The sequence below is a fragment of the Paramisgurnus dabryanus genome, chromosome 24 (genome assembly GCF_030506205.2).
Source record: "Paramisgurnus dabryanus chromosome 24, PD_genome_1.1, whole genome shotgun sequence".
NCBI lineage: Eukaryota > Metazoa > Chordata > Actinopteri > Cypriniformes > Cobitidae > Paramisgurnus > Paramisgurnus dabryanus.
Window position 1 is genome coordinate 15,487,301 of NC_133360.1, and position 25,948 is coordinate 15,513,248.

Genomic DNA, 25,948 nt, shown 5'->3' on the forward strand with positions numbered 1-25,948 from the left:
CGATTAAATGATCACAGAATTTTCATTTTGGGTGAAATATCCCATTAACTCACTTCTGCGTAGTCTAAAATCTTTTTCTTTACTAAGAAGTAAATAGAGAAGTTTAAATTAGCAAAAAGCACCAAAGTGCTCTAGAACGGAAATATATGGTCCCCAGAGGAGCTGTCTGAAGATCTAGGGTGTAAATAAGTGATAATGTCTTTTTTCTTAAATTCACTCTCTTTTGTGTTCTCTCCTGCTGTATTGCCCTTAACTGAACTTATTGATCCAGACGGTGACCTCACACTTACACTCACACTAATTGAAAATAGTCACTGTGACCCCATTCTTGAAGCTAAAATAACCAGAGCCAGCCTTGCGATGAATGCCACAAATGGAAAATCAAGATGAAATCTGTGCACAACACCTCTCAGAGGTCATCACAGAGCTGCTTGTTGATTTAGGAAAATACAACGTTTAAAAAAGGCACGTTTGTGAGTCACGAAGGTGGTGAGAGGCTTTGTCAGCACCACATGGCTGTGGTTTCCACAGCGCGACGCAATGTTAACGGAATATAGAGTATTTCGATGTTTCCTGTTTATTTTGCCTCGTGGACTCTTTGCATTAACTTTTTGGGCAGTTGCGAAAAACTGACGTCAGGGCAAAAGGAAGAGACTGTTTGTCAAATAGGCACTTGCGCAAGGTCTCTAAATGTGACAGCTCAGATCTACGCTTGACTGTGTTGAATACGACAGCAAGAAAAGGAGAGTTGAAGGCTTCAACAATATCTAGCAACTATCTAGTTTTATTGGCCGTACTGCAGCATAATAAAGAACACATTGTGAAATGGTGACACTAAGTTTGAGAGGTATGTGAAAAGTTTTTATATGGTTTTTGTTCTTGGTCTTAAACTGTTGCATTGTTTGTAATTCATTTCTATTTAAAGGTAAAGTTTGAACTTTTTTCAATACTGTTCCTGTAGCTAACTTTGAAGAGCATTGTGTTAGCACTACTGTACAAAGGTTGTTGGTTCGATTCCCAGGGTACACACATACTGATCAAATGTATAGCTTGAATGCACTGTAAGTCTGCCAAATGCGTAAATGCAACATAATGTAATACTGTGCCAAACCAGTTGGTTCCCTATACTTAAACAATTGCTTGAGCCAATGTTGCTATGTCGGACTGAGTGGGATGCTCAAACAAACAATGTGAACAATGTTTTCATAAAGCCACTGTTTCATTTTTCAGTCTGAGCATGTAGTGTATTTAACTTTCAAAACATAACACTTCACATTTAACTAAGGTTGGAGACTTTGTACATGTTGGTTTGTCTGTTTATGTACAATAACATATGCATGATGCTGTAGGGAGCTCCTGAGGCAGATGTGCATTAGCTAATGTTGGCTAAATGCAGCTGGGTTGGCCAGGGCTAATAGAGAGACCATAACAGCATGACATCATAATGAGAGTGTGTGTGTGTGGGGGGGGGGTGAGCTGAGAAAGAGAGTGAGCGAGAGAGAGAGGGGGAAGAAGAGAAAGGGGGTGGGATTAAACCAGCCACTTGAAGGGACAGAAGAAGCTGTCAGTGAGGCAGCGAGAGAGAGAGGGTGACGCTTATGTGTGCAAGAGGACACAGGGCTAGACTCAGTCCGCAGAGAGCCGATTCACCTTCCAGTGGATTCCTGTGGATTCCTCCTTTTCTTCCACAGCATCTTTCCTTTTTCCCTAGCCATCCCCCCTTCCCCTCCCTCCTTCCCCCCACTCTCCTCTCCGATCTGGACCGCTCCTCCGGGCATGCTACTTAAGCCCAAGTATGGCCGCTTCCGGAACGACTCAGTGACCTCCTCCGACGACCTGATGCAGAGCCTAGCCATGAGCGGGAAGGTGGTGGCCACGCCGGTGGCCTCCTCGTCCACGCCTGGCTTGGAGCTGCCGCCCCTGGAGACCGCTGCTCTCCCTCCGCCCTCGGCTCAGATGCTGGCCGACTCTCCCGGGCTGGATGGCGAGCAGGACGGCACCACCACCTTCTGCATGCTCATCCCCAAAATGCCCCAGTGGAAGTTCTCCAACTCGCTGCTAAGCCGTAGTCCGTCCAATAGCAGCTCCAGCTCCGGTTCCAGCAAGGACTCGGGCAGGGCCTCTACGGCCGATAGTTCTGCACCCAGGGGTGCAACTGCTGCTAGTGGTCCCGTGGCTAGTCTTGCAGCTGTTTTCAACTCCTGTGACCCTGTTTGTGTGGGCCCTTGTTCCCTACAGGCCGTTAGGCGGCAGAGGGCCATCGGAGGTTCAGCAAGTCACAGAGATTCGGGGGCCACCGAGGGGAGTCCGGGGGGCTCTGGGAGCTTCAGGACAGGGATGAACCGGAGGACCAGGGTAGAGGGCATATGGCTGGGAGATAACTTTACCCAGAAGGGGAGCTTCATCAACAAGCCGACGCAGGGGTGGTTGCACCCAGACATAAAGATCAGCAGCACAGGAGCTTCCTACATCGTCAGGGTGAGTGCCTTGCTTATCAACTTGAGTTATCACAGTGCTTTCCGCTTACTGTTTTTTTTCAGGTCTGCAATATAGCTTGAGACACATCTCTAGACAATCTTTCGTATCACTTGTTTATGCACCATTTTATGCAGCTCTGTTGAAAAGAAGATTTAAATACAACTGCATGAATTCAGCTGAAAGCTAATACACAACAGCGAAATGTCGCAACTGGGTTTGTATAAAACTGCAAATGATAAGAGAACAATGAGGCTTTCTTTGCTGCAGCATACTGGTTGAGTGTCATTGCTTGAGGGTACCGGAGGACTATATAATTTAATCCAGATATACAGTATTGCTTTGTGTGGTACGTACAGCTACTGCGTCAGAGCACAGGGCCGCGTTGGTAAACAAACTGCAGATATAAACAACTGAACTATAACTAAGGGGAGGTGGGGCAATGGGGCGGTTAATTGTTTATGACAGTATATGGAGCGTTGGCTTGTGCAAAACAATTATACTTGAAAGCAGGATGGAATATGCTAAACTTTTGTTTTGGGATCAGTACAGTCCCTCCTTAAAGACATTGATGGGGAAATGCACCCCACTAATTTTAAATATGTGGTTGGTGATAGTCTTGTCTTAAACCCTTTAATATAAAAGCCATTATTAGCAAAATAACAAAGGTACCTATATGTGTTTAAGCGTGTTTATGTAACACAAGTGTGTAAATGTGATTTTAAGGCTACTTTTAATGAGCAAAACAACTGAATTAATTTAGTTAATTACTATTGTTGTAACATGCAATTAATGTTAACATTGAACGCTAATATAAAGGCAAACTGTCATGCGTACAAGCATTGAAATGCAATTTACACAGCTTTAAATTAGAGATGCACTGATATATCGTCCATCATCGTTATCGGTCGATAAAAGCAATTTTTTGCACTATCGGCCGATAGTTTCAAAACAGCCGACAGTCATGGCCGATATATGTCAATAAAAAGAGAATAGGAAAATGGTTATTATTTTAATTAAAGGAATATTCCATTTTCTTAAAAGAAAAATCCAGATAATTTACTCACCACCATGTCATCCAAAATTTTGACGTCTTTCTTTTTTCAGTCGAGAAGAAATTATGTTTTTTGAGGGAAACATTGCAGGATTTTTCTCATTTTAATGGACTTTAATAGAGCCCAACATTTAATACTTAACGCAACACTTAACAGTTTTTTCAACAGAGTTTCAAAGGACTATAAACGATCCCAAACGAGGCATAAGGGTCTTATCTAGCGAAACAATTGTCATTTTTGACAAGAAAAATAAAAAATATGCATTTTTAAACTACAACTTCTCGTCTAGATCCGGTCGTGATGCGCCAGCGTGACCCCACGCAATACGTCATGACGTCAAGAGGTCACAGAGGACGAACACGAAACTACGCGGCCCAGTGTTTACAAGTGTGTTGAATGTGGACCGTTCTGACGTTGTTTTATGTCGAATGATACTAATTAATGTATTTGTGTCAGCTTATTGTTTACAATGGTCCGCAAATGTGCGTTTGATATATGTAACATGTGACCTCTCTACTTCACTACGCATTTATGTTAGGTCACGCAGTAAAGGACCTAGACAAGAAGTTGTGGTTTAAAAGTGCATATTTTTTATTTTTCTTGTCAAAAATGACAATCGTTTTGCTAGATAAGACCCTTATGCCTCGTTTGGGATCGTTTATAGACCTTTGAAACTCCATTGAAAAAAACTGTTAAGTGTTGAGTTAAGTATTAAATGTTGGGGTCTATTAAAGTCCATTAAAATGAGAAAATACTGCAATGTTTTCCTCAAAAAACATCATTTCTTCTCGACTGAACAAAGAAAGACATCAACATTTTGGATGACATGGTGGTGAGTAAATTATCTGGATTTTTCTTTTAAGAAAATTGAATATTCCTTTAATAACATATCTTCAGAATTTAGTTAATGCACGTTAATATAACCACCAAACTATCTGTATCCACTTTAGCAGATATCAGTCTGAATAATCGGCTATTGGTATCGGTGTAAAATGTAATATTGGTGCATCTCTACTTTCAATTGTTTGTCTACGTAATTTGTACTTGTATAAGTCATATTTTATATTAATGCAGACAAATCCTCTTATAAAATCACAAGAAAACATTAGCTACTTTGACAGTTTGTTAATCTTATAGCTATAAACCAAAATCTTTGCCTCTTTGTCAGTAAATGTGTTCAAAATAATATTGGAAGACGTTTGACGTCAATGACAGCTATCCTCCTTCAACCCTGTTTCCCACCCATCCACTCTCCTCCAACCGAGCATCTATTGTAACCACACGGCCCTCTCTCCATTAGTGCAGCCTGGGCCTGCGAACGCTCCTTAATTGCGTTACACAGGCACCATTCATTCGTTTATTCAATTACGTTTAATCACAGTCATTTGTATCACATGTGTAGAAGAGGAAGCGGTGGGTGGAGGGGTGCAGGGGGCTCCAGTCCAATAACACTATGGCATGTTGGTACACCACAGAGATTTAAGCTAGAGGCCATCTACGCAAAAGCATTTAACGTGTCCTTTAAAATACTGACCCACATTTCTATGAATCAATAGGAGTTTTGTTGCTGTTACATAAACCCAAGCAACGTATGACACTTATAGTCGAACTTGTGCAGCTTCTAGATTACCAACTCTCTAAGAACAGAAGTCTATGCAGAACAATAATGTAGAAGTACTTCATCTATACATAGCTGGAGATTATCTCACTGCTCATTTCCCTCTCTTAAAATAAACAAGACCGACGAACATCAAACTTAAAGAAACACTCCACTTTTTTTGAAAATAGCTCATTTTCCAGCTCCCCTAGAGTTAAACATTTGATTTTTACCGTTTTGGAATCTATTCAGCCGATCTCTGGGTCTGGCGGTTCCACTTTTAGCAGCTTAGCACAATCCATTGAATCTGATAAGACCATTAGCATCGTGCTCAAAAATAACCAAAGAGTTTAGATATTTTTCCTGTTTACAACTTGACTCTTCTGTAGTTACATCTTGTACTATGACCAATGGAAAATTAAAAGTTGTGATTATCTAGGCAGATAATGGCTAGGAACTATACTCTCATTTTGCGTAATAATCAAGGACTTTGCTGCCGTAACATATTACGCAGTGCCTGAAAGTAGTCCCCTTGAAACTTTCAATAGCAGGGGACTATTTTCGGGCACTGCGTTATATCATTGAGCCTGCTGCAGCCATGTTACGGCAGCAAAGTCCTTTATTATTACTTTATAAGTAGTGGTACCGCCAGACCCGGAGATCGGTTGAATGGATTCCAATACGGTAAAAATCAAAGGTTTAACTCTAGGGGAGCTAAAAAATTAGCATATTTTCAAAAAAAGTGGAGTGTCCCTATAAGTGTGCGCCCCATATAGGGTTTTAACAACATATTGGGTGATAAAGTAATTCAAACTACACCGTCAGAAAAAATGGTCCCTAGCTGTCAATGGGACGGTACCCTTTAAAAAGGTCCTTATACTGTATTGCCCCAGTGACAGCTAGGGACCATTTTTTTCTGGCAGTGTATTTTAGCATCTCAAATGTGCCAAGAATTTTACAAAAAGTACTCTGTGCATTTCATCATTCAGCTTCTTGTGGTTTCACCATGAGATGATCTTTAAATAGTATTGAAGGAGTCCACATCTGTTCTGGTCTCTTATTGGCTGATTTACTTGAAAATGATTTTTATAAGACTTTGATTTTGCAATAAAATTAATTAATATGTTTGATATTTACTTTGTCTATCAAAGTTTTTCAAATCATGACAAACATTTCAGTCAAGTGACCCTAAACCTTGAATGGTAGTGCATTTCAAAGAGGTCTTTGACAAAAAGAGGAAGAGAGAGTTAAAAGGAAGATAAAAGTCTCATCACACAGATTGAAAATTTCCTGCTGTTGACTAATCTAGTTATGGGGCAAGCACTGCATTTTTGAAAAGGCTTTTGGATTTGCTTAGGTCAAGATCACTTCTAAGTAAAAAACTATGAGAAACATTAGCCATATGTTTCAGAATATGTGAAATCCAGGCTAAAGTCTCATCTAATTTTGATATTATGAGCATAAAAGTTTGATGTCAATCGTTGTTTTTATATTGATTTCATCTTTGACATGACCTTACTCAATAGTCAATATTAAAGATATCAAAAAAATGGACTGAGGCAATATAATAATGAAACAGACCTAAAAAGGATTTGTTGTTCATTTACAGTAACATACTTTGGTTTTGTGCTTTTGAAAGCCCAAGGCATGATTGCAAAAAAAAAAAACGTTGAGAATGCAACCTAGTGAAAACCGTCACACTTAGGGGCTCATTTATATTCATACAAAACTGTATCAAGGTCAAAAGACGTTGTAAGGGCCTTCCCCTAAAGCACAGTTGTATATGTTAAAGACAAGAGGCAGAGGAAATTGATTTTAAAGGGATAGTTCACCCAAAAATGAAAATTGTGTCATCATTTACTCACTCTCATGTTGTTACAAACTTGTATAAATTTCTATGTTCTGATGACCACAAAGAAAGACATTTTGAAGAATGTTTGAAACCAAACCGATCAAGAGCCCCAATGGAAGTCTATGGAAGTGAATGGGGATCATGATTGATCTGGTTTCAATCAGTCCTCAAAATGTCTTTCTTTGTGGTCATCAGAACAAAGAAATGTATAGCCTACAGGTTTGTAACTTTAAGAAGGAATCAATATGTGACTTTTTCTATGTGTCCTAAATGTTGATATAAACAAAAACAAACACCTCACGCCACCCAACGGGGACAACAGGACAATCCCTTTGACTCAAACGTAGGTTGATGTGGTTCGAGGTGGGGATCCCCAAATCTTTTACTCTCCCTGTCAGCACAAGTAACCGCAAACTCTCATCCACGGCACTTTAATTAAGACATATGTGAAAGAGGGGGTAGGGACAAAAGGCACATCAGCATCTTGCACTGTGACCCTTTAGGACACATTAGTGACTAATAACCAAATGGATATTCCCCAACACCTTCAACAGTGCACTTTTCAGGTCCCACAAGGACCAGATACGGTTATACCCAGTCCGCCCTCACCAGCCGTGATGCAGTTATTGCCGGCAGTCTCTTTATGCTTTGCGGTAATGACCCTCCCCAACACAGCTATTATGCTGTCTTATTCAGAACAAGCTGCTTTGCCAAATTATACGTTTAGCATTTATCTGTAATTACACAGTGTTAGGTTACAAGCACATATATGCAATACTGATATTATTGTGCTGTTAAAGCACACTTGTTTGTGAGAGACAGTTGTTCCCTTTGTCTTCATCATCTCAGTCATGGACTTTGACAGACAAATTAGCTACATATTTACATAAAGCAACGCATGAGAAATTACAATTAATTACTTAGGCATAACGAAAGTGATGATTAACTTTGTTTTTTCCCGTTTCTGCAGTACATGGGGTGCATTGAGGTCCTGAAATCAATGCGATCTTTGGACTTCAACACTAGGACGCAGGTTACAAGGTAAACTTAGTTTTTTGTTTGGGTTACACTGAAACACACAATTTTTTACACACAGTTTCACGCCCAGCCATTATGTTTTTTACACCTCAAAGTTAAAGCATTTTTTATTTAAAAAAGTAATATTTTGTATTAAATACATTTATTATTTATTATGTTTTATTTATAAAAAAGACTTAATTTTTATGGCCTTTTTGTGTTTTGTTATTTCTTTAGTTTATCTTTTATTTGCATTACAAATATTTAAAAATTCTTAAATTAAGATACATTTACTTGAGAAGCAAAATGGCCTATAAATTGTCTTGTTTGTTTTCTGAAACAAATTATCAAAATTAAGTGAGTTTATACACTGCAAAAAAAAAATTTCAAGAAAAATTTTCTTTGTATTTTTGTCTTGTTTTCAGTAGAATATCTAAAAATTCTTAAATTAAGATGTTTTTTCTTGACGACCCGAGAAAATAAGTCTAGTTTTTAGACCAAAAATATCAAATTTAAGTGATTTTTTGCATTAAACGAGCAAAAAATCTGACAATGGGGTAAGCAAATTTCTCTTGAATTTTTCTTGAATTTGTGTTTAGATTTTTTTGCTTACCCCATTGACAGATTTTTTTGCTTGTTTTATGCACAATATACAAAGACAATTCCCGCACACTATCTGCTTGCTGAACAAAATTTGTCAACACTTAAAATTTGATCAACTGATCTTCATCAGGCAACGCAACTTTCAGACAACTGGTTGCCTGATGAAGATCGGTTGATCGAAATTTTGTTCAGCAAGCAGATAGTGTGCAGGAATTGTCTTTGTATATTTTGAGACTTTTTGTCGTCTTATCCTACGCACCTATCTATTGACTTCAGGTGTGCGACGCTAATTTGTTTGCTTGTTTTATGCACAAAATCACTTAAATTTGATATTTTTCGTCTAAAAACTCGACTTTTTTCTTGGGTCGTTTTGCTCATCATCTTAATTTAAGAATTTATTGAAAAATTTACTGAAAACAAGACAAAAATATTAAGAATTTTTCTTCTTGAAATTCATTTTTTTGCAGTAAGAAAAAATCTGGCAATGGGGTAAAAAATTAACTTGAGATCCTTAATCCCCATTTGTAATTTTTCTTACCCCAGATGTTTTTCTTGTTTTAACCATAAACTTACTTACAGTAATTGATATCTTTTAAATATATATAAACTATATATATAAAACTCAAATTTTGGTGATTTTTTTTTTCAGAAAACGACTTAATATATAACGCCATTTGCATTTTGCGTTTGATTTAAGAATTTGTAGAAATTTGTACTAGAAGATAACCTGTAAAATAAGCTAAAAAATAACAAAATACAAAAAAGGCTATAAAAATGAGACAAAATAAGGCGTTTATTATTTTATTTTACTTATTTAATTTGCTTTAATTTCATTTTCTGCATAAAAAATAAGATACTGTAAAAAAAAAAAAAAAGGCTATAAAAATAAGACAAAAATAATGCGTTTTTATTTTATTAAACTTATTTTATTTTATTTTCTACACAAAATATAGATCATCACAAGTTCCCCCAGGAATGAGTCATTGCAGTATATTCATCTGTTCTCACATACAGTAGGCCTATGTGCGCATTCATAAGTCACCACACATGCATTAGCTCATGTGTGTATATATGTCTGCGCGCATGTGCATTATTGCAGTGGGGGTGTAGAGGCGGAGCTTCACGGAGTCCCTATCCCCTGCCCTTGCTCATCGATCGACGGTAACTCGAACCTCGTGGCCCACGACTGGCTAAAGTGCAGATAGAACTGTCGAGATGGACAGAGAGTGATACAGCCATGTATTATTAATGACTCCTGCTAATGACTATAGAGGTCTGCCGGGACCCAAGATGATGCAGATTGCATAGGGAGGAGCTAGAAAGTGATAAACAGAGGACTGTTTGTTTTGAATCGGGCGATAGAGTGTATGACATCACTGGGAAGGCACAGACTGTTTTGCAAGAGAAACTGATGTAAAAAAAGTCATGTGGGTGTCAAAAATAAAAGTACAAAGCTGTCACAAATTTGCTTAATCACACCCAGTCAGAATGTACAACTTATTATTAGAAAAATTCCCTCAAAAGTCCTCTGCCGAAGCAGTTGGCACCTGTAAAATATTAATGGGTTACTTGATAGCAGGCTCTCCTCATAACCCATAACTCCCCCGCAGAGGTTGCGAAACGCTTAACCACCATTTGCAGATGACCATATGCTTTTGTGTGAACCCAGCATCACTATTATTTACATTTATGCATTTGGCAGACACTTTTATTCAATGTGACTTATATTTCAGTTGTACATTGTACTTTCCATTGATGTGGTTTGTTAGGATAGGACAGTATTTGACCAAGATAAAATTATTTGAAAATCTGGAATCTGATTTTTTTTGTCAAATCACCTTTAAAGTTGAAGTCCTTATGAGCACATATTACTATCACATATGGTGAACTCTATAGACATAAGATAATACCATACCTAGACACCCCACAGCAAAATGCAAACACCCAGATAATGTAGATCCAGAACATTTCGTTTTGTACTCATTAACTGCTCATCACGCAGTGTTGTTGAACTCTGTGGTGACATTTAACTGAAACAGGCTGTTGTTTGTTGACCTGGTTTGAATGCGCACTATAGCACTTGGGTTATTTCGGTAAAATGGTTGTCCGGTGTGGTCACACTTTTTCCTGCCGTATTTTCACACTGTGGTGTCTCTTAAGCAAATCATTTTTAGCATGGGTTTTAGTAACACTTACACTGCTTATTATACCTTTATGTTTGTGTGTGTTTGTGCGTGTAAATGCAGAGAGGCCATCAACAGGTTGTGTGAAGCCGTACCAGGAGGAAAAGCTGCCTGGAAGAAGAAAGTAAGGATGTGATTTTCATTTTGATCTCAAATTAGATTCAGAATAGCTCTAAAGCTCTGGTCTTTCTCTTTCAGAAAATGTACAGTAATAAGAATATTGATGACTCATCCTGCACTACACATTTTGTCCAATGAATATGTTCCCCATCTGCATGATTATATGCCAGTATTGCTACACTCTAAAGCAGTGGTTCTCAAACTGGGGGCCGCGAGATGGTGAAAGGGGGACCCTAGTTTTATGACATTTTATAAAATACATTAATTTATCATGAATTTTGTGTAATTAAACCTAAAAAATAATAAGTCAACTAACCAACAGCACTACTAGGTATAATTTTATATGTTTTGTTTAATTAAAATATTACATTTTAAAACTGTTTTTGTCATAAATTTTCTTTGGGGGCCGCGAAAAAATGCACTGTACATTAGGGGGCCCCCACGCTGAAAAAGTTTGGGAACCACTGCTTGTGTTATTAGTAAACATGTTGCACAACATTTTGTACATGTATATCCCATACAGCAAAAAATATATAAAAATGTTTTTTTTAAATATATATCAAAATATATATAAATAAATTTGTTGAAATATATTTTGGTATATGTTTACAAAATATATTTTTCAGTGATATATTTTTTGGCCTTTTTTATATTTTGAAATATATTTTAAAAATAAACTTTAAAGCATTAAAAATATATATAGCCCTCCATGCTTTTTAATCAAAGGAAATATATTCACGTCGCATTGGAAGTTTATGTTATGAACCTAATAGTTTTTAAAAAATTTAAATAAATATATTTTCTTCAAAGTATACTTTATAAAATATACTTTATAAAATCTTGTATTTAGTATTTTCTTTTATTTAGCATATATTTAAAATATATTTAGGCATTAGAAATATATTTTGAAATATATGTTGATAGATGAAGGTTAAAACTAAATATATTTCCGAATTCAAAAATATATTCAATTGAGCATAACATTCTACAAAAAGTATTTAGCATATATTTAAAATATATTTTTGGCCAAAAAAAAATGTATTTTTTTGCCGCTTTCTTTGATATTTCAGAGCAATCGATGAAATAAGCTTATGCACCTTTCACATGCTCGCAAAATAAAAGAGCACCTATTTCATTGCTAAAACAACGTTATTTTGTATATTTGGTATAATACAAAGTGTTTGCAAGGTTTATGGTACAAAAACACATTATTTTCCGCATGCCGTACATTTCTGTAGCTCCAGATTTCACTCTCTTCCTGAAACGCACAGATTTAAAAAACTCTGTGTCCCTGATTGGCCAGCTAATCTGTACGTTGTCATTGGTCTGAATACCTCTGACGTCAGCCGAAAACGTGACGCTCCTTACCATGTTTGAAAGATTCGGTTGCTACAGGAGTTAACTTACAGGCTGTAAGTCTGAAGCGGGAGGAATTATGATAATGTCTTCTCTACATCACCAATCCCAGGAAGTAAACTGTTGCCTACAATACGAACTACCGGCACATCCGGGAACTTGACTTGTCAATTTCGTCACTGCGTTGTTCCGTGTGTTTGTTGTAGTCCAAGAAAAGAGATTTACGTTGGAGACGATAACTTGCGTCATCGTTTACTTTGGGGTTTGTACCTTTTGCATATCGTTAACATACTAATACACACTTACACACCAAACTAAATTTAAAAACGTAAATCAGACAATAGGTGCTCTTTAAACAAAAATGACAGAGGCGGAGGGCAGCCGCTTCAGTTTTATCAATAAAAGCCTAAAGATAGGGCTGTGTGTTCGCGCTAGAAGTCAAATCTGATATAAAAACATTGTGCTCGGTACATTACACACAAGATAATAGGCGGAGAGTAGGCAGGTCTTTTGTAGCTGCTCAACCACACGTGCACCACAAAAGCAATCTGGTCGAATGCGTTTTTTCGACTACCTCTAAATGTGGCCGAAAGTGGACATGCTCAAAACGTTTCACACCCTGCTTACACCTGTATTTTGCGTGGTCCACTTGTAACCACTGGGTTACAAACATTCACCCAGAAAATGTGTTATTTGACTCACCAACTTAGCATTTTGGGTTAAAACAACCCAGCATAGGTTAAATTACAATCCAACAGGTTGGGTTCATCCCTTTTTGACACAATGCTGGGTTAAAAATAACCCAGTGTAATTTGATTTGGTCGTCTCATTATTAGGTCACCAACAAAACCCTCCAGTCCATCATGGGGAAGAGTAACCTACGGTTTGCTGGGATGAGCATCGGCGTCAACATCTCCATCGAGGGCTTGAGTTTGCTGGTCCCCACCACACGACAGGTTAACCCTCAACCCATTCCCTTGAATCATCAAAAATGCCCCTCGGCTGAGAGTTCAGCATATTACAATGCAGCATTTTCATTTTATATTGTCTATCTATATTTAACACAGGATGCAGATGTCATTCTGCAGATGATAATGTTGGCGTTGTTTTGGCTCTTTTATACTGAAGTACTGCTGATTTTATTGATTGGAACTGATGCAGACATCACACCCTTTCTCTCTCTCTTGCTCTTAGGTAATTGCACACCACCCCATGCAGTCCATCTCCTTCGCTTCTGGCGGAGACTCTGTGAGTCCTCTTACGCAGCTCTGCTTCTGTTCATTTTATGCCACCCAATCAAATTTGACCCTCGCTCTGACTTTTTATCTTGCGTTTCAGGATACGCCTGACTATGTTGCCTATGTGGCCAAAGATCCTGTGAATCAAAGAGGTATTTTTATAGTGTTGTTTTTGCATATATCTCACAAATGGTAAAAAGGCTTGCTATGGGGACGATTGTTGTTGTAATACAAGACAAGGGACTCAAATGTATGTTGTATATGTTACCCTGCCTGTAAATTCCTGGCTAAAGTCTCATAATTTGACTATGAGATTTTAGGTGCATCAAAGGTTGATTTCATTAATTGATTTCAATCTCTGACATGACTATACTCAGTCAATATTAAAGATATTAAGGTTATATTTTCTCTAAATGTTCTTTACATTATGTAGGATGATTTTCTACAGTAAATCACAAAAAAATGACTTAAACTTCGTTTTCACATGAGTCACATTTGATCTCATTAATTCAATGTTCTGCATATGGTGTACAGATGATGTCAATGATTGGTTTAGTCTGTGACCCTCCAAGACATTTGGCTCCCTGTGTGATTTCTTTGTTTCATGGATTGCACCAAAGCCAGATTTTTCACATGCAAATAATTTCGCTTGGTTCTTGTTTCTCTAGCTTGTCATATCCTGGAGTGTGGTGATGGTCTTGCCCAGAATGTGATCAGTACCATCGGCCAGGCCTTCGAACTTCAGTTCAAACAGTATTTGCACAGCCCACCCAAAGCCATTCCCCCTATGGACAGGTGAGACACCAATTTATATTTTTTTTTACCGTTAAACTGGGACAAAACTGCAAAAAATTACTTTCTTACTTAGTATTTTTGTCTTGTTTTCAGTACAAACATCAAAAAATTGCTAAGATGCCAGATTTTTTTTTTTTGATAAGCAAAATAATTCTAGTTTTTAAACAAAAGTAAATTTGTGCTTAAAACAAGCAAATAAATCTACCAATAGGGTAAGAAAAAAATATTTTTAAACAACTTAATTCAAAACCCCATTGGCAGATTTTTTTGCTTGCTTTAATGGTCGCTATTCGCACCATTATGTCGCGTTCACACCAGACGCGGAAGAGGCGGCAAAATGCCCTATTCACACGTGGTTGGACGCTTGAACATTTTGAGTTTACTCGCTTCATCCGCCCGTGAACACAAAATGCGCTATTCACGCGTAGTTGGACGCTTGAACATTTTGAGTTTACTCGCTTCATCCGCCCGTGAACACAAAAAGTCGCAATGCGCTATTCGCACCATTATGTCGCGTTCACACCAGACGCGGAAGAGGCGGCAAAATGCCCTATTCACACGTGGTTGGACGCTTGAACATTTTGAGTTTAATCGCTTCATCCGCCTGTGAACACAAAAAGTCGCAATGCGCTATTCGCACCATTATGTCGCGTTCACACCAGACGCGGAAGAGGCGGCCAAATGCCCTATTCACACGTGGTTGGATGCTTGAACATTTTGAGTTTACTCGCTTCATCCGCCCGTGAACACAAAATGCGCTATTCACGCGTAGTTGGACGCTTGAACATTTTGAGTTTACTCGCTTCATCCGCCCGTGAACACAAAAAGTCGCAATGCGCTATTCGCACCATTATGTTGCGTTCACACCAGACGCGGAAGAGGCGGCAAAATGCCTTATTCACACGTGGTTGGATGCTTGAACATTTTGAGTTTACTCGCTTCATCCGCCCGTGAACACAAAATGCGCTATTCACGCGTAGTTGGACGCTTGAACATTTTTAGTTTACTCACTTCATCCGCCCGTGAACACAAAATGCGCTATTCGCGCATAGTTTGACGCTTGAACATATTGAGTTTACTCGCTTCATTCGCATGTGAAATTCTAGTCATTGGAGACATTCACGTGTAAATTTGCGTTATGGGAGGGGCTTATATAGCTCAAATTGAGTAAACTTACCAGATTGTTCGACCTCCACACTCACTTTTTTCTAAACAAGATCCTTTTAATTCCTGTAAAAGTACGAAGATGGCTCATGTAGCAATGATGATTGTCCTCCATTGCTGTTTTGTTTTTCTGCCTCCGCTCACTACCTGTAATCACATCACTGCTAGATCAAGCTCCTTTTTGGTTAACGCGGTGCGAAAATCTGCCAAAGTTCAGATTTTTCAACTCGCATGGATCATGCAGCAATGCCCAATGCGCTCAGAACATGCATTCCGCAGCATCCGCGCCGCGCCATTCACACTTACCACACCATAGGATGCCTTTTCGCGTCTTGGCATTGACTTAACATGTAAATCACTCATGCTTGCCGCCTCTTCCTTGGCTAGAGTGAACCATTATGTCGCGTTCACACCAGACGCGGAAGATGCGGCAAAAACGCCCTATTCACGCATGGTTGGGCGCTTGAACATTTTGAGTTTACCCGTGAACACCGCACGTGAAATTCTAGTCATTCGAGACATTCACACGGAAATTTGCGTCATGGGAGGGGCTTCTGCAACTCTGCTCACTTCCTGTAATTACGTTACTACTAGAGCAAGCTCCTGATTGGTTAACGCGGTGCGATTCTCCATCAAAGATTAGATTTTTCAACTAGCCCGTTTCCCGCGGCAACGCTCAATTCGCGCGAAACTCTCAACACCGTGCCGCAGGATGCCTATTCGCATCTTTGCATTGACTTAACATGAAAATCACTCGCGCTTGCAGCCTCTTCTGCGTCTGGTGTGAACGCAGCATTAGACAGCAAAAGCCTTTGATTGACATTAAAAGCAACCAATCACTGTTTCATGTTTAAAAAATATATAGAAAGATACGATCATTTGCACTACGGGCTGTTACTCTTACTTCACCTGTAATCCATGAAAGCCTTCAGTCCTAGATGAATAATTTTTCTTGTGCTATTCACATGACTGAAACAAGATACGCATGGGGTTGTATTTCATTTCGCCATCATGTTTTGATCCCAGACTGTTATTTAAAGCTAAACTCATTTAAGAGGCTCTCAAAAGCCACAAGATTGCTTTGTGTCACATCAGATCATTAGCTTTGCTCTGTTTTAAGTCATTGTTTCTATATGCACTCGCTTATCTTTGTAAATTTTCGCTCCATCTCCAAATCTAGACCTGCTGTCTACGCCCTTTATAGACATGATTCTCCAGTAACTGGAACCTCACTGATATAAAATACTACATAGGCCCAATGTCCTTGCGCAATATATAAATAGTAATCTATCACATGTGATCATGTAATATGCATAAAATACGGACCATGCAAAGACTGGGTGAAATTGTCTACTGCAAATAGTGTGTTTAATAGTTTATATGTGGTACAGTTTTTTCATTTATACATTTTGAATTCTGACTTTCACTTTTGCAATGTGGATTTTTTTAAAAAGTCAAGGTTTTTGCCAAAAACGCTAGCATGCACTTAGAGTGTTTCGCAGTGAAATGTGTTAAATACCAATAAAAATTACTACAGTGACTACAAATAAGGCATTTCAATTACTGACTAATAAACATTTTAATGCCATCAAAGTAAAATTATTTAAGAGGCTTTTGCATCTGAACTCTTTTCAATTCAAAAGTCAGTTGCAAGTATTCTAAATTGTTTTTTTAACCGTTACGCTAGGAATATACGAACAGAGGAGTCAGCATGGGGTGATGATGAAGAGTCATCCGAGCATAATTATTACAACAACATCCCAGGCAAGGAGCCTCCAGTGGGGGGCGTGGTGGACTCCAGACTCAGGCCTCCAGTGGCTCTATTTGGTCACGCCCATACCCAACCACAGAACAAAACAGCTCAGGTAAAAAATCTAAATACATACATGTGTATGGCTGAATGTAAAATGTGTGTAAGCAGCGCAAATGTCCTAAGTTTGATTCCCCACACATAGGCCTACTACTAATAATCAAAATATTACAGTATATGCAGCTTTGGATAAAGCATCTGCCAAATGCATTGTGGGTTAGGGTGGGCCATAGTAGTCTTCCTTTTAGCCAAAATTTGACTAATTTAATATAAAACATATCAAAATAATATAAAAAGCATGCAATGTGTGTTGGTGTTGCAAGTGCAGGAGTATTAATGTGAATCTATAGGTGTTTTCACACCTATAGGGTCCTTTTAGGGGGGTATGAGATCACTTGGTTTGTTCAAATATACACCATGAACTGCTTGAGAGCGTTTGGAGGGCTCAAACGAACTAGGTGTGAAAACACCCTGATGATAACAATAGCATAATTATCAGTGTGCAATTTGCTGGGGGGATGGGAGGGGTTTATCCCCCCTCTGGTCTTTTATCTGATGATTTATTTTCATCCCGGTGGGGACAAAATGTATCCCCCCAATGATTAATGGTCATTAAATGGCAATATAAACAGCCTAAGTTAAAACGCTGACGCACAATAGTGTGAACAACAGCAAAATCAGGAATGGAGGATTGTAGTCAGTGCTTCCGCTCCTATGACAATAAGTGACAGCGGGTCTAGGTTACGTCATAAGCCTTTTTTAATCCAATGTCCGGATTTTCCAAATGTCGCCAAGCATCCGCGTGTCAGTGATAGCAGTGATAAACCCCAACCTCAAGAAATGATCTATACTACAAAAAATAAATGTCTTACTTAGTATTTTTGTCTTGTTTTCTAATATAAATATCTGAAAATTCTTGAATTGAGATTATTATTTTGGTAAACAAGTGGCTTTTTAAGATATTAAGGCTTGTTTATTAATAAATTATGAAAATCAAGGGTAAGCCAATTTTTCTTGAATTTTCCCCAGAAAGATATTTTTGCTTACCCTATTGTCAGATTTTTTTGCTTGTTTTATGCACAAAATCACTTAAATTGTATATTTTTGGTCTAAAAGTAGACTTATTTTCTTGGGTCGTTTTGCTCATCAACAAAAAGCATCTTCATTGAATAATTTTTAGATATTTGTACTGAAAACAAGACAAAAATACTAAGAATGTTTTTTCTTGAAAATAATTTTTTGCAGTGTTATGATAAAAATCAAGAGTTTTTTTACTTAAAACAAGTCAAAATATCTGCCAGTGCAGTAAGAAAAGTAAACTTAATTCCAGTTTCAAAATGTAAGTTTATTTTTCTTACTGCACTGGGAGACATTTTTACTTGTTTTAAATAAAAAAAACTCTTGATTTTCATCATAACACGGCAAAAAAAAAATTTCAAGACAAAACATTCTTAGGGCCCTATCTTGCACCCAGCGCAATTGACTTTGTCAGTGACGCATGTATCATTCGTATTTTGCACCGGCGCACAGCGGGTTTTTCCCTCCACAGACGCACGTCGGCAAACTAGAGAATGAACTTGCGCTCCCTGGGCGGTTCAGCGCAAAAAAAGAGGCGTGTTCCGGCGCAAACCATCCCTGATGCTATTTTGCAGTTTCAAAAAACAATTGCACCACTGACCAGAAAAAAAAGTTTAAAGTCAGTGGCGGGTTGCGCGTTGTTCATTATGCTATTTTAAGGGTGCATACTTGACCATAATGTATAGCGTGCACAACGCGCACACACTTTGCATCTAATCTACACAGATGCAACAGTTATTTTTGCAAATCATAAATTGTTACACTTAAAAATATTAATACACGAGATAAGGGGAATCATAGTGGTGAGCATTGTGGTGATAGTTTTTATTTATTGTGTGGCTGCGTTAAAAAATTCTCATGCAAATAACGATTAAAATATTTTCATAAGTTTGTTGTGTGGCTGTATTACGTTTATTTTATGTAAATAATAATTAAAATGTTTTCATAAGAAACCTTAATGTATATGAACTTGATTTGTAAGAGTACTTTGAGGTTGGACCTTGCTTGCGTTTCTTGGTCCGATTTTAAAGCCCCCAAACCCTTTCAGCGGTAAGGGTGGACGCAGCGATGTCCTCTGCTGGCGTCAGGTCATGTGTGGAGGCAGATCCACCTCCCGTTACACGGCGTGCCCGATTTATGCTGGCAAGCTTGGGATTCCCCCGTCTCCTGACATCATTGTAGCGCTTGGCGCAACGATGGGGATGCCAGCTGATGAGACAATTGTGGCTATTTCCTCTCACGCCTGTTTAACCTACGCTGATTTGGGCGGGTTTCTCCCATCCCCATACAAAACAACTTCTCTTTGACTGCTCTTACAAGAACGTCGGTCTCATCGTTTGAAAACCGCTCCTGGCGTGCGCCTGGTAAATCCGTTATAATAATAGCAACCCGCCATGGAACTTGCGCCCTTGCGTTTAAAGGGAATGTTGGATAGCGTTCTGATTGGTTTATTTGACGTTACGCCCAAACCACACCTATGAATAATGAAACTACTTCAGACCAACCCCATATTGAATTGCGCCCGGCGCAAGAGTTATTTCTCCCGCCGGGAAAATAGCAACACTCACTTGCGCGTTGCGCTTCGCACTTGCGTTTCAGATCGTTAAAATAGGGCCCTTAGTATTTTTGTCTTGTTTTCAGTACAAATATCTAAATGTATTAAATTAAGATGCTTTTTGTTGATGAGCAAAATGACCCAAGAAAATAAGTCTACTTTTAGACCAAAAATTTCAAATTTAAGTGATTTTGTGCATAAAACAAGCAAAAAAAATCTGACAATGGGGTAAGTAAAAAAATCTTGACAATTTTTCTTAAACACTAAATTCAAGAAAATTTTGCTTGGCAGATTTTTTTTGCTTATTTTATGCAAAAATACTAAAAAAAAATTCTTGAAAATAATTTTTTTGCAGTGTAGCTTAAAAAACAAGACTTATTATCTTAAGCAACTTGCTTACCAACTAAATGTATCTAAATTGAAGAAATTTTTGATATTTATATTAGAAAACAAGACAAAAAAACTAAGTAAGACATTCATTTTTTGCAGTGTAGCTACAGACGTCTCCTTGTAATAGCGCCTGACTCTCATGCCAGACCAGAGCGGTTCGACTCTCGCTCGGGACGCGAGTACAACTGGTTACATTTCTATACATATTTTATTTTAACAGTTACAAGAAATAGCTTAATACCCTGAATAATCAATATAAGCCGTGGTTCATAATTTATTTTCATAAATAAATAAAAAATTGAAAAACATCCCCCCTGATAATAATAATAATTTTAGCACTATTGGCCTTACCAACCTTACCATACCAACCACTGTTCATTTTATGTAACAATAACGCAAAGCCCATATGCCCCTTGTAAGAAATGAGAAATTCATCAATAATCAATACATATCAAATCTCATCTTACTCAAACCTTTGAACCTTTTAACTGCATAAACCTAGCCAGCTGAACCATTCATCATCATTTGATTTCTGTAAGTACCCTCTGTGAACTGCTGGCCAGGTTGAACCCAATGCACCGAAAGCCCGCATAAGTCTAACTTGAGCTCTGATTGAGAATGTAAACAACAACAACATCCCTAATGTTGTTTCAGTGGTCTGGTCGATTCACTAACTGCATGCATTTTTCTGTCTGTCTGTTCACATTCCACCTAATGCGATTTGTTTTCATGAGGTCCAAATGAGCTGAATGTCCATGAGACCTATATTATTAAGCTTGCAAAACTAATCATTAGAGCAAAAACTGATCTTAAAACCTGACCTTAACCTTTCAGATGGGGTCACCAGCCAAAAGAGAAGCAAGCACCCTTCCTGCCCCCCACTTGTGTTATGAAGTGCACTGGGACACGGAGAACAACGGTAGCTCAAGTGAGACACCTAGTGGTTGATAATAAATATTAAGTCACTTGATGTACAGTATTGTTACTCTAATGTAACTTTTGTTCATAATGTAGGTTTGACTTCTGATGGTTACTTGCGAGCAGATGGTCATCCACCTGGCAGCCGCGATTATGAGGAACACCTGTACGTAAACACTCAGAATCTGGACAACGTGGAGACCTCAGCGGACACACGAGGAGGACGAAAACCAGATAGTCCTAAGAAAGACATATTTGACATGAGTGAGTCAGCTACATTATGATAATGCATTATGGGTTTAACACAAAATTTCTGTCCCATAAAATAATTGCAACTGCAAGAATATGAACAACTGTTTACACATTATAGATAAAATACATACTTTGACATTTTTGTAAATGTATACGAATAAAGTATAAAACATTTTCTTATAATACAGTGCATTATGCAATAAAATAAATGCTCCACTCTTCATTTTGTCATCTTATTCAAAAAACCAAACCTGTTTACATTCTTCACAATCTCATAGGGCCATTCGAGGATGCTCTGCGTCTACACGAGGCCAGTGGGGTTTGTGTATTGGAAGACAAGTGGCCGAGTCCCCCGCGTCGCCGGGCTCCCGTCGCCCCTACAGAAGACCAACTACGACGTGAAATGTGGTACCACGGACGCATGAGCCGCAGGGACGCAGAGAATCTCCTGGTCCGAGATGGAGATTTCCTGGTGCGGGACAGCGCGACTAACCCAGGCCAATATGTGCTGACGGGGATGCAGTGCGGCCTGCCCAAACATCTGCTGCTGGTGGATCCAGAAGGAGTGGTGGGTGATGCTTTGCCTTGATCCCTTAAACATTTTGGGGCAGTTTCCCAGAGAGGTATTAGGTTAATCCAGGGGTCTTAAATTATATTAGGACATTTAAGTAGTTTTTACAAACATATCTTACAAAATAACATTACTGTACTTAACACTTGTTATTATTTTATCTTATTAACAGGTTCGGACTAAAGATATGCTGTTTGAGAGCATAAGTCACCTGATCAACTACCACTTGACCAACAAACTGCCCATTGTGGCAGCGGAGAGCGAGTTACACCTCCAGCAAGTGGTTTGCAGAAAACATTAACCTCCACTTCAACCCTGTATACTGTACATGGTAAGAGGCATAACATTGTTTGTTTTTTTTTGGACACATGAGAACGTTTGGTTTGGGCTTAGACTTTCGATTTATATGCATGAGAATGCAGCAGATCGGAAACGCAAACACATGCTTTCCGCATTTCACTGGTTGTAGCTAGATGTGATAGAGCTATGGCCATAATCTGACCAGATGAGTGCTGTTTTTATCCTAAACCTACCCCAAAACCTAACCCTAAACCCAACATGGAGCAAGATTTGGGACAAGCTGTGTCCCATCTAGCCAGAACCGCTGTTTCATCCTAATCCTACCCCCAAACCAAACTTTAAACCCAACATCTGGCGAGATTGGATGTAGCTGTATTCCATCTAGCCAGAAATGGTGTTTCATCCCAATTTTCCCCGTATCTGACCTAAACCCAACATCTTGCAAGATTTTGGCCGCAGCTGTATCCCACCTACCCCCAAAACCAAAAATTCCATTGGATTTATGCAGTAGCTGTATCCCATCTAGCCAGAACCACCCAATCCTACCCCAAATCTAACCCTAAACCCAACATTTTGTAAGATTTTGGCAGCAGCTGTATCACATCTAGCCACAACCAATTTCGCCTGTTGTGGCTAGAAAGGGATACAGCAACAACCAAATATTGTGAAATATCGCCCAATGAGGGCTATTTTTATCATAATCCTGCCCCCAAACCTCAACCCAACATTTCATGAGATTTAGGCTGTAGCTGTATCCCATCTAGCCAGAACCAGTGTTTCCTCCTAATCCCAAATCTCACAAGATTTTGGCCGCAGCTGTATCCCATCTAGCCACAACCCATTTTGACTGTTGTGGCTAGAAGGGATGCAGCAATGGCCAAAATCTTGTGAAATTTCACTGGATGAGGGCTATTTTATTGTAATCCTACCCCCAAACCTAAACCCAAAATTTCATGAAATTTAGGCCGCAGCTGTATTCCATCTAGCCAGAACTGGTGTTTCATCCCAATTTAAACCCCATATCTGACCTAAACCCAACATCTTGCAAGATTTTGGCCACAGCTGTATCCCATCTAACCACAACACATTTTGCCTGTTGTGGCTAGAAGGACAAAATCTTGTGAAATTTCGCTAGATGAGGGTTGTTTTATCCTAATCCTGCCCCCAAACCTAAACCCAACATTTCATGGGATTTAGACCGCAGCTGTATCCCATCTAGCTAGAACTGGTGTTTCATCACAATCCTATCCCCATATCTGACCTAAACCCAACATCTCGCACGATTTTGGCCGCAGCTGTATCCCATCTAGCCACAACCCATTTTGCTTGTTGTGACTAGAAGTGATACAGCAACTGCCAAAATCTTCTGAAATCTCGCTGGATGATGGCTGCATTTATCCTAATCCTACCCCCAAAACCAAAAATTCCATTGGATTTATGCCGTAGCTGTATCCCATCTAGCCAGAACCACCGAATCCTACCCCAAATCTAACCCTAAACTCAACATTTTGCAAGATTTTGGCAGCAGCTGTATCACATCTAGCCACAACCAATTTCGCCTGTTGTGGCTAAAAGGGGATACAGCAACGACCAAAATATTGTGAAATATCGCCCAATGAGGGTTGTTTTATCCTAATCCTGCCCCCAAACCTAAACCCAACATTTCATGGGATTTAGGCCGCAGCTGTATCCCATCTAGCCAGAACTGGTGTTTCATCACAATCCTATCCCCATATCTGACCTAAACCCAACATCTCGCAAGATTTTGGCCGCAGCTGTATCCCATCTAGCTACAACCCATTTTGCCTGTTGTGGCTAGAAGATATGCAGCAATGGCCAAAATCTTGTGAAATTTCGCCGGATGGCTGTTTTTATCCTAATCCTACCCCCAAACCTAAACTCAACATTTCATGGGATTTAGGCCGTAGCTGTATCCCATCTAGCCACAACCCATTTTGCCTGTTGTGGCTAGAAGCCCAACATCTTGTGAAATTTCGCCGGATGAGCGCTGTTTTATCCTAATCCTACCCCCAAACCTAAACCCAACCTGTCATGGGATTTAGACCATATAGCTGTATCCCATCTAGCCAGAACTGGTGTTTCATCCCAATCCTATCCCCATATCTGATAATGACCCAACATTTTGCGAGATTTTGGCCGCAGCTGTATCCCATCTAGCCACAACACATTTTGCCTATTGTGGCTAGAAGGGATGCAGCAATGGCCAAAATCTTCTGAAATTTCACTGGATGAGCGCTGTTTTATCCTACCCCTAAACCTAAACTGATTTAGGCTGTAACTGTATCCCATCAAGCCAGAACCGCAATAAAAAACAACACTTCAACGTATGATATCATATACGGGTAATGCATGGTTCTGCGTAGAAATTATGCATGGATGACTGCGGTATAATTCATGAAAGCATCCTGACGACAGCATGAAATTGTGTTTTGTTATTTCAGAGAGCGAGGCTGTACCCCGTGCCACAAATCCAGAGGCTCCACACTATTGCCTTAAACACAGACTCTGAGCTTCCACTGGGACTTGTGGGATTTCACTGTTCCTTTGGCACTGACCACAAACTACAGCTTTCAGCATGCCTTGCTCAATCATCCTTTCCTCAACCCAGAACCAACTGAGAAGACCCCCGCACCCCAACTGCGATCTAGACATTGGGAAATAAAGTGCTTTACTTCGTGCAAACCAAACCCTACAATTTCCCAGCAGACTGTCATTGGTGATGACCGTGCCTGTCAAAAAAATGTGAACTTATGAGAAACACGAGACCAATCGTCTTATTTCCTTGTTTCCTCAACATCTGTATGAGCATTGAATGGACTGCTGTTTCTAAATGTGATGTATTCAGTAACTGTGGTTATGATCTTTTCTGGTGATCATTTCTGTGGACCGACTGGACATCAATATCTTGTTGTGCTTTAAAAAAAAGTGGTCAACAGTTTGTTCTCAGGATGCAGTATTTGATAAGGAAATTATATAAAGCTTATAAGCTCAGCTTTAATGCAGTCGTATCCAATGCACATGTTTCATTTACGAACTCTCAGGACCAAACATTGGGTCATGTGATGTTACCCTTTTTTAAAGCGACAGTGATCGAACATGCATTATACTTCATAGCATCTCTTTTGTGTTTAGTCAAATAAACAAATGTGTACCAATGGTATGTGCACCAAAACACAAACAACAATGGTAAAATTTCACCAACTTTTTCATTATTTACTCTTGGGTCGATTTAAACCTCTGACTTTGAGTGAAACTTTGGCAGCTGACTTGATGCCTTGATACTCTATTATATAATGACTCCATAAACAGTTTCATAGGCGTAACCATTCATAAATTATACTTGAAATATGTTTCAGCGGCAACAACATGAGGGTCACTCTACCGAATCGGTGTCATTTGCAGGTTGTAACTCCTCATTTTTTAAAATCTTTTTAAGATAAAACTAAATCTAACAACACACATTAAGATTGACATTTACAGTCATAGCATCAATATGATAATAACAATACAGAAGAGAAAATGAGAAAAGTAACTTTTGATCTACACATGGCCTTCAGAAGATCCAGATGATGTAACTTCCTCCTGAAAATGTAACTTGT

The 25,948-nt window shown here is 38.9% G+C and overlaps 1 protein-coding gene across 3 annotated transcripts; it reads left to right on the forward strand.

The window, feature by feature from the left end:
• shc2 (SHC (Src homology 2 domain containing) transforming protein 2) lies at nucleotides 1-25,550 on the forward strand. Of its 3 annotated transcripts, XM_065246588.2 has the most exons (14): nucleotides 18-847; nucleotides 2,239-2,478; nucleotides 7,950-8,020; nucleotides 10,846-10,906; nucleotides 13,095-13,214; nucleotides 13,453-13,506; nucleotides 13,597-13,648; nucleotides 14,165-14,291; nucleotides 17,143-17,320; nucleotides 21,122-21,215; nucleotides 21,302-21,469; nucleotides 21,736-22,025; nucleotides 22,201-22,359; nucleotides 24,791-25,550. In XM_065246588.2, exons 2-13 carry the CDS (start codon nucleotides 2,338-2,340, stop codon nucleotides 22,327-22,329), a joined length of 1,485 nt encoding a protein of 494 aa, XP_065102660.1. In that variant the 5' UTR covers nucleotides 18-847; nucleotides 2,239-2,337; the 3' UTR covers nucleotides 22,330-22,359; nucleotides 24,791-25,550. The 3 variants fall into 3 exon arrangements, with proteins under 3 accessions (XP_073669619.1, XP_065102653.1, XP_065102660.1); XM_073813518.1 differs by having other exon boundaries at nucleotides 1-2,478; nucleotides 21,122-21,206; XM_065246581.2 differs by having other exon boundaries at nucleotides 5-2,478.
• Nucleotides 25,551-25,948: the final 398 nt, after the last annotated feature.